Source organism: Podarcis vaucheri, assembly GCF_965113315.1.
Source record: "Podarcis vaucheri genome assembly, chromosome: 1".
NCBI lineage: Eukaryota > Metazoa > Chordata > Lepidosauria > Squamata > Lacertidae > Podarcis > Podarcis vaucheri.
In genome coordinates, this window is record NC_138759.1 from 21,684,739 (window position 1) to 21,698,639 (window position 13,901).

At 45.5% G+C, this 13,901-nt stretch overlaps 1 protein-coding gene across 3 annotated transcripts in view; it reads left to right on the top strand.

Moving 5' to 3' along the window:
* CLMN (calmin) overlaps positions 1-13,901 on the top strand; it is a 75,072-nt gene that overhangs the window by 38,976 nt on the left and 22,195 nt on the right. Inside the window, exons 1-4 of one of the 3 annotated variants that reach the window (XM_082228795.1) lie at positions 6,868-6,963; positions 7,678-7,739; positions 8,714-8,809; positions 10,097-10,180. In XM_082228795.1, coding sequence (XP_082084921.1) covers position 6,963; positions 7,678-7,739; positions 8,714-8,809; positions 10,097-10,180 — 243 coding nt within the window. In that variant the 5' untranslated portion in view covers positions 6,868-6,962. Of the gene's footprint in view, positions 1-6,867; positions 6,964-7,677; positions 7,740-8,713; positions 8,810-10,096; positions 10,181-11,531; positions 11,689-13,901 lie in introns of those variants that run through there. The other 2 variants (XM_082228794.1, XM_082228796.1) reach the window with 2 other exon arrangements.

Below are 13,901 nucleotides of genomic sequence, written 5' to 3' on the forward strand. Positions count from 1 at the left end.
GCACCAAATGACCATAGTTAAGTCCAAATCAGTTTTCCGGCCTTTGGCAATCATCATTGCGCCAACTTCCTTCATTAAGCAAACTCCAGTGACCACAGATGTCCTTTTCAGTGGGGCTTGCACAGAAGACAACTGGCAGTTGATTGTATCCCCATATTATCAGTCAAAGAAACTGTAAAACCTGCCTTGTTTTTTGTTTTTCCCCTGCCGATAAACATCAGTTTTTAGTATTAGGTCACGGGTAGCCAATGTGGTGCTTCCCATATGTTCGTAAGATCATAGAATTGTCCCACAATTCCCACCAGCCCCAGTCAGTATGACCCATAGTCAGGGGGCGATGGGTATGGCAACATCTGGATGGTACCCCAGTGGCTACCTCCTCCTTAGCCCAGTCGTGTTTCTAGTCTTGGGGACACAGATTAATTGATCAGTGTGGCTGCCCACCAAAGTACAGCATGCATCTAAGGGGAAGGAAGGATCATCCTAAAAAATAATAATAAATGAAAGAGAGGAAACCGATCAATCCAAAAGAGGACTAGGTGGGGGAATTGTTTGCATAAAATGTGCATGTGCTAATTTGTATCTGCATAGGTGCAAATTTAGAAAGATTTACTATAATGTGAATTAGAAGTACAGAAGTGGCGCTGTGGTCTAAACCACAGAGCCTAGGGCTTGCCGATCAGAAGGTTGGCGGTGCGAATCCCCGCAATGGGGTGAGCTCCTGTTTCTTGGTCCTTGCTTCTGCCAACCTAGCAGTTTGAAAGCATATCAAAGTGCAAGTAGATAAATAGGTACTGCTCTGGCAAGAAGGTAAACGGCGTTTCCGTGTGCTGCTCTGGTTCGCCAGAAGCGGTCAGGGGTCCCTTTACCTTTTTACAACTTTCCATAGTGAGGAAGGCTGAAAACAGATGTAGTGTGTCCTGCCTAGTCTGGTGGTAACTTCCAGGCCCTTCTTGGTTGCTTCTCTTAGGGTTCTTTATCTTTAAACTGAACTAGGACTGGATGGTCTTTCAGATACAGGGCTCCCTCTAATAGAGGATTGTCCTCTTTCAGCCCGTCAGATAGAGAACTGATTTATTTAAAGCTAAATTCTGCAATGAATATGGTGGTGGAATTGGTGAGTCAAAACAGTCTGCATAAGACATTGATTAGCATGGATTTGTAGAGTTGGAAGGGACCCATGGGTCATCTAGTCCAACCCCTTGCAATGCAGGAATCTCAGCTAAAGCTTCCATGACAGATGGGCATCCAACCTCTGCTTAAAAACCTCCAAGGAAGGAGAGTCCACAACCTCCCAAGGGAGACTGTTCCATGGTCAAAGAGCTCTTACTGTTAGAAGGTTTTTTTCATATGTTTAGTGGGAGTCTCCTTTCTTGTAACTTAAAGCCAAGATGATATGGGATTTTGCCCTAGCCTGTACAGTTAACAGTTACAGGACAATTTGTATTCTAAACCAAATAGTAATAGCAACTCAGTTTAGAAATACATTTTATGAACAATGATTCCTTTCCCTGGCAGGGGACATGGAATTTCACATGACTCCTGGGACAAATGTTAAGCTCCATCATGGACAGAACGTTTTGCTCTAGTTCTGACTTTCCTATCAAGGTTGAAGCAAATGAAGACATGGTGAATTGAAACAAACAACGACACACACACAGTCAAGTCTTTCATCTCCTCCTCCTAAGGTGCAAAACCGGTTCAGCCTCGTGCAGCCTTGCCCATGTTCTCACAAACTAAGTTAGCAGGACTTTCAAACTGTTTGCCATATGTTTTTGTATAAACACAACACTCTACAAGCAGATGATAGTTTGAGATCTGAACAGAGCCTTGTATGGGTGTTCGCGGCATGTAAGCAGTGGAGGCGAAGGGCTGCTGAGCTCCACCCTGTCCCATGAAACGTATTTATTCTGTGTACAGCAAACCATGTGCTTGAGGGCAAGGATCTGAAGTAAGGATCCTTTTCTATGGAGGAGAGGGTTCAACAGTGAAACGGTCTCCCTTGGGAGGCTGTGGTCTCTCCTTCCTTAGAGTTTTTAAAGCAGAGGTTGGGTGGCCATGTATTATGGATGCTTTAGCTGAGATTGGGACGCAGGTGGCGCTGTGGGTTAAACCACAGGGCCTAGAACTTGCCGTTCAGAAGGTCGGCGGTTCGAATCCCCGCGATGGGGTGAGCTCCCATTGCTCGGTCCCTGCTCCTGCCAACCTAGCAGTTCGAAAGCACGTCAAAGTGCAAGTAAATAAAAAGGTACCGCTCCGGCGGGAAGGTAAACGGCGTTTCCGTGCGCTGCTCTGGTTCGCCAGAAGCAGCTTAGTCATGCTGGCCACATGACCCAGAAGCTGTACGCCAGCTCCCTCGGCCAATAAAGCGAGTTCAGTGCCGCAACCCCAGAGTTGGCCATGACTGGACCTAATGGTCTTTACCTTAGCTGAGATTCCTGCATTACAGGGGGTTGGACTAGATGACTCTGGGGGTCCCTTCCAACTCTATAATTCTATGATTCTATTGTGGTTGCTAGCAAGACATGATGACTATGTTCTGTGCCCACAGTTGCGAGGTAGCAATTCTTCTGAATACCAGTTGCTGGAACCCTAGTGGTAAAACAGTGAAATTAACTAAATGACAAATTGCCCTTTTAATAGCAACCCCAAGCCTGCCATTCATTTCTTTAACTTATATCCTGCCCTTCTTCCCAGAGGAGCACAAGTTGGAAAACAGCAAGTGATAAAATAAAAAATAAAAACAATTCTGATACAGGTGCAGACTGGGAAAGACCAAAAAGTTTGTTAAAAGAAGAAGGTGGGGTTGAGGTCTGCTTCATCCTACCCAATGGTAGGGCTGGTCCTTTGTGAATCTTACAGAGTAGTATTGGCCATGGATGAAATAGCAGTAAGTGTATGTTTCATTATGTAATTTGGTATAATTACCCATTCCGCTGTAACTTCATATTTCAGAATTCCAGGGCGCTTTTCACCATAATTAACAAGATAGAAGATAATCCCATCAAGAATGGCTGTATAACCCATTGCCAGAGAAAATTATAGCATAAACTCTGTTTTTCGAAGATAGGAATAGATTTTAAAATATGCGGTGTGTTCACAGTGGCCAAAAATAAAACTGAAATGGAACGACATCTGGATTTTTAAGGAAGTGGGAGTGGATGGGATTGCTGACGGTAGTTCGTAAAGTGTGCAACCAGATTTTCTGACACCAGTTTGTCTGAATGAGAAGAGATTCTGTTGAGATATGATAGGAGAGTGGAGAATAACAGGTGTGTAAAATACTTTTAAAAAAGAAAAACACTGACAGTTCAACAATTCTGGAAAATACCTCTGACAAAGAACCGAAAGAAATGCTAGGATACAGGTTTTTAAACTTCAGCGAGGTGTTTGTATAATTATTTGCTGGGATCAGAGCAGACGTGAAGGGAATTTAACCCTTTCTTCTTTAACTCAGTCTCTCTCCCACATCCCATCCCATAATATAAGAAGGAGCCTGCTGGATCCCATCAAAATCCAGCACCGTCTAGTCCTCCCAATGGAGTGTTTTCTACCCACCAAATGAAATCTCCACAGAATCCTGAAATAAAGGGAGGGGGAGAGAAGAAAGAGAATATCTGTGCGATTTTGCCATTACGAATGATTTGAAAATCGGAGTAGGTAAACTCATAACTTGAGCAATTTAAAGCTTGGCAACCTCCAGGAATAAAAGAACACAGGGTGAAGTTATTTTTCAATTAAATTAGGCTTTACTGTTCTAATCCAGTAAAACAAGAGGGACTATTTTTAGTAACTAACATCATTTTATAAAGTGGTAGCCAAATCCAGTGCAAACTCATGAGGCCTTTTTGTCGTTTTTGTTTAAAGTACTACTCATTTGAAGAAGCAAATTCCCCGCCCCTTCTCAGATCCCTTGGGTAGTACAAAATGGTGGATGCTGGTCTTGCAAACAGCAGAAAAAGTTGTTGCATTTCCCATGACTAAAAAGAAAGAAAAATAAAATCTAGAACTCTACTGCACTCCTAAAGAATAGATGGACCAGTTTTAGAGGCCTTGCTTAAAAACTGGAAGAAGGCAATTGCCTAGCTGCCATGATCTGGTTAAACAAATCTCCCTTAAATGTGTGGTGTTGCACACCCTTAATGGCTTGGCCAGATGCAAGTCCACTCTGGAAGAAGCTGTGGATTCATCTGGCGAGCTCCAGAAGTTCTGACTTGAGCCAGAGATGATTCTGTTTAGCCTCAGTAATGTTCCCATAAAGCCAGTAACCATTGCACAGCCTTTCTCAGAACTATTAATACTCTGTCCTCTCTAATTCTGTTTGCTTTCGCGGTCTTTCCACTATCTCCAAGGATTTGGATTGCACTGCCTGAATTTAGTATGTTCTAGTCACATCACAACCTTGAGAAGAGCCTCAAAGGAACTGAGCCATTGTTAATTTCGTGTTGGTTGTGAAAAGTATGTATTTTAAAAGATGTTGAAGGGCAGAAACAACTGTAATATAAAAGGGACTCCCAGTCCCTCCAGCCCTCCCCCTGCCTAGCCTTCCTCCTACTATTGCAGTTTGATAGTTGGATGCACATTGTTGAGAGACAATGGAGTGTGCCTCCGGGGGTGAAGTCGTAATGGCTGTGTTAGCAGCACCAAAGTGACCTCCCTGGGGTGCAAGCCTGGGCAGTGTGTATGGGGGTCCTGGGCTGCCCACACAACAAGACCCCCCCCCCCTCGGTCTCGCTGATGTGGTCCAAAAGAAAGCAGAGCAGTATGTTTGGCACCAGCTTGGCTGAAGGAGTTGCCGGAAAGAGGCATATAAGGTGCTATCCAACTGTCTTGTTGTTGTTTAGTCGTGTCTGATGCTTCGTGACCCCATGGACCAGTGCACACCAGGCACTCCTGTCTTCCACTGCCTCCCACAGCTTGGTCAAAGTCATGTTGGTAGCTTTGAGAACACTGTTCAACCATCTTGTCCTCTGTTGTCCCCTTCTCCTTGTGCCCTCCATCTTTCCCAGCATCAGGGTCTTTTTCAGGGAATCTTCTCTTCTCATGAGGAGCCTCAGCTTCATGATCTGTCATTCCAGTGAGCACTCAGGGCTGATTTCCTTCAGAATGGAGAGGTTTGATCTTCTTGCAGTCCATGGGACTCTCAAGAGTCTCCTCCAGCACCGTAATTCAAAAGCATTGATTCTTCGGCGATCAGCCTTCTTTATGGTCCAGCTCTCACTTCCATACATCACTACTGGGAAAACCATAGCTTTAACTATACGGACCTTTGTTGGCAAGGTGATGTCTCTGCTTTTTAAGATGCTGTCTAGGTTTGTCATTGCTTTTCTCCCAAGAAGCAGGCATCTTTTAATTTCATGGCTGCTGTTACCATCTGCAGTGATCATGGAGCCCAAGAAAGTAAAATCTCTCACTGCCTCCATTTCTTCTCCTTCCATTTGCCAGGAGGTGATGGGACCAGTGGCCATGATCTTAGTCTTAGGGACTCCAAATTTCTGTAGCATTTACTCCTTAGCCTTTTCTTCTACCAAAGATATCCTGCAAGGCAGCAAAGGTTTAGGGTCAGAGTTTTCCTTCTCCTAGATGGGCTACCTTCGCAGGTTGATGAGCCCCATCTGCCCCTCACTTCCCTCTACAGCATGTGCAGAAACCACCTTCTTGACCGTTGGTCCCACTATTGGTCTTGTCCACTCAATGTGCCAGAGCCTGGTTTTGCATGCTTTAGTCATCTTGTCCACATTGTTTCTAAAATTCATTTGCCACCTTGCTGCTTCTCTTTCCACACAAACCATCCTTGCCTTCTAAGCAAGATGGGCAGCTTTTAAGCCTTGCTTCCTGGGCTCCAGAATGCTTTTGCAAGAGCTCACGATCCCTGAAGATCTTGTGAGAGTGTCCCAGAGCCTGGTAAGCAAGGCAGATACCTTAAAAGCTCTTTCTGCACCAGAAAAACCTGGTGCAAAAGGAGCTCTTAAGCTTTCTGCTTTGCATGCAATTAATTTGTGGGACTTCAGCTGGCCGGCTTTCTTTTTTAAAAAAAGAAATAATATTTTTATTAATTTTACAACAACTAAACATCACATGAAAAAGAAAAACCATACATCAAAACCTTAAAACAACTATATAAACAATCCACATTGAATCCAAAACCTGGGACTACTAGAATCCCCTGACTTTGCTCCACCCCCCACCCCAAGGTTCCCTTGTTCTATGTTGTTCATGCATGTCCATAAATTCAACTGGCCGGCTTTCAAGTGCATAAGGTTGAAATTGCACAAGTTGTTTTTGTTGTTTTATTTTTATTTGCATTTTCAAAAACAGGAACAGAGAGCACAAATTAATTGCACGCAAGATGCAATCGTACTTCATTCAAAACTGATCCAGTGATCTAGGGTGTTTGTGTGTGTAGGAAGGATTTTTTTAAATAATATGTAACAGGTATTATATGCTGGCAGTAGTTTGCTCCCACAAGCAATCTAGCTACTGTGCTCTGCACTGACTGCAGCCTCCAGACCAACCTCAAGGGTAGCCCCAACACAACCCTTTCCTGTCCCGTACTGTTCATTTCCTCGCTACCCTGCTCTGATTTTTGTTAACTAGTTAATCTGAGTTGCAGCACCTGCATGCAAAGCTCAGTGGGTTATAGCCTGGTGCTTATAACTCTGTGGTTGCAGGTTCGATCTCCATATGGGACAGCTGCATATTCCTTCATTGCAAGGGGGACCTCAGGGTCCCTTCCAACTCTATGAATCTCAGACTGGGTTAACTTTTGCTGCTGACTCAGTTTGCACCATCTTGCAGAGGCATACCATGGGAACATGACCTGGGTGCGCCGGGGCTCTAGAATGTCAATGAGCCATTGTCACGTCTTTACACACAAATGCTGAAGGGGTTCTGGAGTCCCGAGTGCACAGGGAGAATGAGCGACGACTGGTCTCTGTGTGCTGCTTCAAACTTGAGTTGAGAGTAAGAGTTAAGCCTAGTTTTGAAGTCAGCTGCCTGGTGATCATTTCTCCTCTTGAGTTCCTGTTGTCTTTATTGAGCCTGGAACTCTTGGAAGGTTAAAACTGAAACCAGACTGTTCTCTCTCTCTTTTTTACTGTTTATATTACTGAGTTCTAGCAAACATGACTTCTTTCTGGCATGGTGCCGTGGATTGGTGAACAGGCCTAGCCGTGTGTTGTATGTAATTATGAGATTTATAATCCTGTTACTGCTCTCTGGATGCCCAGAAAAAGCCAACACAGATTCAGTAAACCATATGTATGTGAGCAGACATCTTAAGACTTGGACAGATTTTTCTTCCTTCCTTTTTGACTGCTGCTTTTCACAAGGATAGGTGCAAAAAGAACATGTTTAATTGGGTTTTTGGAAACGGTATTACTTTTATGGAGCCTCTGTGAGCCATGCAGATTGAAATGGTTCATATTGGGAGTCCTGCAATAGAAAAAGGGCAAGCAGCGAGAGACATGTGAATCAAATGTGGCTCAATGATGCTGGGAGCATCCTCTGGTGTTCTTTCGGCAAGTGTCCTTAATGTTATTTTCATAGATTGCATGACATATAAGTCCAAAGTTGCACTGGAAGCCAAACCTTGCTTCTCCTAAGCAGATTCACTTTGTTAAATAGGCGCTTTCCCTTTTTAATAAACCCGAGTTTATTTATATCTTTCCTTTCTAGTGGAAAGGGAAAATGTGCAGAAAAGGACTTTTACCCGTTGGATAAATCTACATTTGGAAAAGGTAAGCCTGCTGAACAAATTAGCCCATTCAAATATTATAGACACACCTGTCTATCTTGGCTTTTGACATTTTGGATGTATATTTTTGGGACCCACTTTTAAGTTGTTTAAAACTGTTTTGAATATAATGTTTTAATTGCTGTAACCTGCCCTGGGACCTTAGGATGAAGGGTGGATAAATAACAACAGCAATAACAAACCAACAATCATTTTTTTAAAATTGCAGTTATTGAAAAGTGGATGAGAAAGGATAGGGGTTTATATTATTCCTTAAATATTTATTATCTGATGATACATTTGCAGGTGGTCTGGATGACCACTGAGGTCCTTTCCAACTGAGTGCCTATCATGGACTGTTTGGACACAGAGAAGTGGTGGGAGGAACCAGCTGGGAAACCCCCAAAGGAAGAAGACTCAGAGCGTGGGGATTGGTGGTGGAACGATGATGAGTGGTCAGAGGGAGAAGACTGGGAGGAGGAGGTGTTGGAAGCTGAAGAGGTGACAGGGCTTAGTGAACAGGGAGAGTTTATGGCAGAGAGAAGTTCAGAATCAGAAGCCTCATCAGGCTAGTGGAAGGAGAGAGGTGAAGAGGCAGAGATGAGTCATGGTGTGAAGAGTCACGGGTGTCTCCACTTTCCCCATGATGCCCAGAACTAGAAGAAGCATGAAATGGGAGGAGCAAAAACAGGCATACAGGCATAGTCTCTCTGATTGCTTGTCCTGAAGAGGTGGAGACATAGACAACCGTGGGGAGGGGGGACCTTCAGTCTCGGCAACTGATTTCGTGGAGTAAGACCTACAGGGAATGAGCTTCTGTGCTCTTTAGGTCTGACACTCCTCTAAGTCTATGAAGACAGTGTTTGCAAATAACGAGTTGACTCTCAATTTTGAACTGTGTGATTTACTGTTTAGCTCGCCCTGTGACAGAGCCAAAGGTCACCTTTCTCAATCCTGTACCCCTTTCTTTCTTCACAGTGCAGCCCCCCTCTGGAAGTGAAAGATTTGTTGGTTGATGTTAAAGATGGCAAAATTTTGATGGCTCTGCTGGAAGTTCTCTCTGGGCAAAATCTGGTAGGTGTAAACCTTCGTTAACAGCCTCTGTCTGACATGATGTTGCCTGTTTTTACCAGGTCAGGAGGGCTGGATTTTGTAAGAAAGCTGTTTCTTCAGCCATGAAGTGGCTCAGATCGGACACTTTACATAGGAACTGGTGGCTCCACCCCTTTCTGGCTCTCAGCCAGGCCCTGATTTGCACAAGTGTCCCCTGTGGCTTCCCCTTCCATCTGTGTGGCCTTGTGTTCAGCTAGCTGGCCTCTTTGGTGGTTGCTCCAGCCGGGCTGTCCTGCTCCTATGGGGCTAGGGCAGAAATGGTGGGTCACTGACCTAGCCCAGGCAGTTGGTGCAGGGGGACGCCAGTCCTGTGGAAGAAATGGGGTTTGGATCCAATGGCTCTTCATGGCCAATGACAGTGTGAGGTTTGCAGGTGGTGGGTGAGTCAAGTTCCTCTGCTCATCCTCTGAAGATACCTCCAGTCTGAGGTCCAGGCAGAGCTAAACAATCACAGCATTTGTGATAAAATTGAGCTTTTTCAACACCCAAGGACCACATCAGAAATATATCTTGAGGTGGGCAGCTGCAGCCAGTCTGTATATCCTAGTTGCATTTGGTTCATAGAAAGTACATGGACACAGCCAGTGTTGGCAGTTATAACTGCAGTCATAGAATCATAGAATTGCAGAGATGGAAGGGACCCGGGGGGGTCATCTAGTCCAACCCCCTGCAATGCAAGAATCTCGACTGAAGCATTCATGACAGGTGGCCAGACACCCTCTGCTTTAAAACCTCCAAGGAAGGAAAGTCGCCATCATCTTCTGAGGGAGCCTGTTCCACTGTTGAACAGCTGTTGCTGTCAGAAGGTTCTTCCTGAAGTTGAGTCAGAATCTTCTTTCTTGTAACTTGAAGCCATTGGTTCGAGTCCTACCCTCCAGAGCAGGAGAAAACAAGCTCGCTCCATCTTCCATGTGACAAGATGGCTATCATATATCCTCCCAGGTTTCCAGGCTAAACATACCCAACCTCCGCAAGCGTTCCTCATAAGGCTTGGTTTCCAGACCCTTGATCACCTCAGTCACTCTCCTCTGCAAACGTTCCAGCTTGTCTTACTGGTGTTTACTTCCTGGTAGATGTGCTCAGAATTAGCTCAGTAGAGTCTGCGCTGTCTGGCAATGTCTTTCCAGGGTTTCAGGCAGTAGGTTTGAACCTGGGACCTTCTGCATGCAAAGCAGATGCCACAGCCTTTCCCCCTTCAATAATGCATTTTAAAAAGCACTAACTGGCTTACTTCCCTCTTTTCTTTAGCTACATGAATACAAGCCCTCAACCCATCGTATTTTTCGACTGAACAATATCGCAAAAGCCCTTAAGTTTTTGGAGGACAGCAATGTAAGTAATTCGAAAGCTGTTGAATTGTTTTTCACTTCTCCCAGTGCAATATATCTCTCTCCAAAATGAGGAATGTGTAAGCTGAAGGAATTATGTTTTGTTTAAAGTTGTGTCTGAAAGGCTGCATACAGTATGCAGAAGGAGGGGTTCCTCTCAATGCAAATTATTATTTTAATGTCGTAATGTTCAACTGGATTAAAGGATCAAGAGGCCAATATTAAAAGAAAATAAAAGAAATGCCTGTGTTCGGCAACCTTTAAGCAGCTGGGCTCAAGTTGCTCTGAAGGTTGGTGATTTGAGTCATCTGACTTTCCCTCCCCCCCAAAAAAAATGCTTTCAGCATCACAAGTTCTATATTTCTCTGCCCAATTTATAGCAAGAGATCATTTGAGCTTTGTGCAAAGAAAGATGGAAACTTACTCTAGAATTCTGCAAGGTCTGGGGTTGAACATTGTGTAACTATGTGGGGGGGGGGATGCCACCCCACTCTAGTGATGCTATGCAGGCTGCCTTTGCATCAAGTGCAGAAGGAGGGATGTAGAAAGCGGCCTTATACTGAATCAGAAGATTGGTCCATCTCACTCAGCATTGTCAGAGGCTGCCCAGGATTGGGTTATCTCCCAGCACCAACTGGAGAAGCCAAGGGTTGAACCTACAACCTTCTGCATGAAAGCATGTACCCTACCACTGAGCTGTGGCCTTTCCCCTAAGCATGACTCACACCCATTTTGGAGTCTTATGTGAAGGTGAGGAGATAGATACAGTTCCCTCTCAAGGCTGGGCGATGGGCAGCAATGTAAAGCAAGTCAGGTATTGGCAGCCATGAGAACCGCATCAGCAAATAAGCCATCGGTGCCAATTTGGGTGAGATCGCCTGAAATCAGCATGCTTCCATCTGAAATCAGTGCTGGTGGTGGTGATGGTGGCAGGAGTGACAGGGTGGCTCTTCCTGTTTCACCTCAAGCAGTTAAACACCACCACTGTGTATACCAAGCCTGGCAGTTGGCCCAGCTAGCTCAGCGTTGTGATAGCCAACATAGTGCTTTCCATATGTTTTTGGACTACAGCTCCCATCATCCCCAGCAAGATGGCCAGAGATGATGGGAGTTGTGATTCAACAAGATCTGGAAGACACGTTGGCTGTCCCTGGTCTACACTGACAAGCAGAAGGTGTCGGGGATTGGACCCGCAAAGCAGATGCTCTGTCGCTTAGCTGTGGCCCTATAAATCACCACCCAGCCTCACAGCAGCGTCTCTGTCAGGCCGTTGTTGCTTTGCTCCCTTATCACTGGATTCTGCATCTGCTGCTGACATCACACTTCACACGCTCATGCTAGCCCTGTTGCCAGGGGCCTTGGTATGTCATAGTAAGGTGCCTTGCCTTGCTTTAAAAGCTTATGTAAGGTGAAACACTCCTTTAGGCACACACTGAACTTTTCAGAGGCCAGATGGACTGATTTGGTCTCTTGTGTCCAGCCCCTTCCAAGGGTCTTCACAATCTCATTCTTGTAAGTCATGCTTAGTTGGAAAGGATGTAGAAGAGTTATTCACGTATGGTGGTGAAACCAGGGCCACCAGGTCTCGAATCCAAGGACTTGCAACAGCTGTGTGACTCAAGAGAAGTCCAGCACTGGCAAAATCTAACCAGCTTCCCATTTATAGGCTATTTTAAATTCCAACACAGGACCCACCTTGGGCAGTAGATAAGAAAAGTCGGGCTTGGTCTAACAATGAAAGTCTAGCTCTTTCAGATTAATTTAAAGAAATATTATTATATGATGAACACATGAGCACGATTTGAACTATGAGCAACAGAAGGGATTAGAGGTTATGGTATTCTTGTTAAGGTTTAAGAGATAAAAGACAGTGCAGCAGAAGGAAAGAAACACCATGGGAATGGGGCTGGGAAGTTGGGGAGGGGGGAGTTTTTACTATGTACTGAAGTGTATGTATGAAGTTTTGGAAAACTTCAGAAAAAAAACGAGAAGTCAGGCTTGGGACTGGAAGAGATGGGCCCCAAATTCCCCACAATAATTGCCCATCTTCAGCATGGGAATAAGAGTGATCCACCTCTTGTGGATGTTGCAGCAAGAACCAAACAAAGATATTGGTGGTTATATACTTTGCAAAAAAAGGGACGCGGGTGGCACTGTGGGTTAAACCACATAGCCTAGGACTTGCCGATCAGAAGGTTGGTGGTTCGAATCCCCGCAACGGGGTGAGCTCCCGTTGCTCGGTCCCTGCTCCTGCCAACCTAGCAGTTCGAAAGCACGTCAAAGTGCAAGTAAGATAAATAGGTACTGCTCTGGCAGAAAGGTAAATGGTGTTTCCGTGCGCTGCTCTGGTTCGACAGAAGCAGCTTAGTCATGCTGGCCACATGACCTGGAAGCTGTACGCCAGCTCCCTCGGCCAATAAAGCGAGATGAGCACCGCAACCCCAGAGTCGGTCACAACTGGACCTAATGGTCAGGGGCCCCTTTACCTTTACCTTATACTTTGCAAACTGTAAGTGCTACAGTGGGATAGAGATGTGCTTAAATAACCGCTCACCGGGTCTGGCGGTGGGCGAGGTTTGCGGCCCAGCGCACAAGTTAAAATGAACAGGGCTATTTTCAATGTGACTCTGTGTATTGGGGGCCGAGTGATCAAACATCCGGACATTAAAATGTACAAGCTGGAATTGTTTAGAGCTGACGACGTGCACCATTGGGAAATGAACACTGGTTGTGGGATGTGAAGCAGGGCCTTGAGGAATGAGGACATGAGGTGTGGTTTTCAGCTGTAGGTAGTCTTGGCGGCGAGGTGGCAATTTCATGGTCTTGGGTGGCAGTTTTAGGCCTTGGGCAGAATCCTTTAGTCCAACAATAGAGGAAGGGATGTTGCGGTGACTCACCCCTTTCTGCGGCGGCGATATCAGGGTTCCCACTTAGAAGGGTCCTGAGGGGAGTCTCTGACCACAAGCGCTCAGCAGTGGGCCATAGAGCTTCCCTCAGCAGTGCAGGGAGGGGGCCAGCTGTGTAAACGCACGTTTTGCAGTGTCCCCCATATTCCCAATTGACCCTGTCTTGCCTCAGACCCCCAGCTGGGGGCTGAGAGGGATATATGCCCAATGCCTAAGCCAAGGTTTCCTACATTTGAAATTCAATAAAGTTGTGGCCATTTTAATCCCAAAATATGTTGTCATGTGTTTTCCTTGGTCTGAGGTCTGGCTCCCGGAAGTGGGTGGGACTGTGCCTGGACACGCAAACAACCCCCCCCCCCCAAAAAAAACCCCTCCAGCCTAAAATTTATCCATGCGCATCAAACATGGTGCTGACTCTTGTCATCTCTCAACATTGGCCATGTTGACTGCAACTGGCGAGATTTGTAGGCCGGAACATGTGAAGGCGCCATGTTGCTTAATCCTGCTCCAGCCCATGCGCTGCCTTTGTGGCCTTCCCTCTGAGGAATGATATGACGTTGGTGACATTTTACCGGGACTGAACCATTGTTGCAGTTGAGCCACGGGTTAAAAGGTTTCCCTCTTGATCTCAAGCCAGTTTAACCAAATTTGAAAAGTCAGGGCAGGGCAGGGAAATGTTGTTACCATTCCCTTGGCAATGGAGAGCCAGCAGTTTAAATATTAAACCACCATGAAAGAGGTGGGAAGGGACAGCCATGGTGTGTAGTTAATGCAGAACTTGAGAGGAATTGTGACAGGTGGGGAGAGGCTCAATATTCT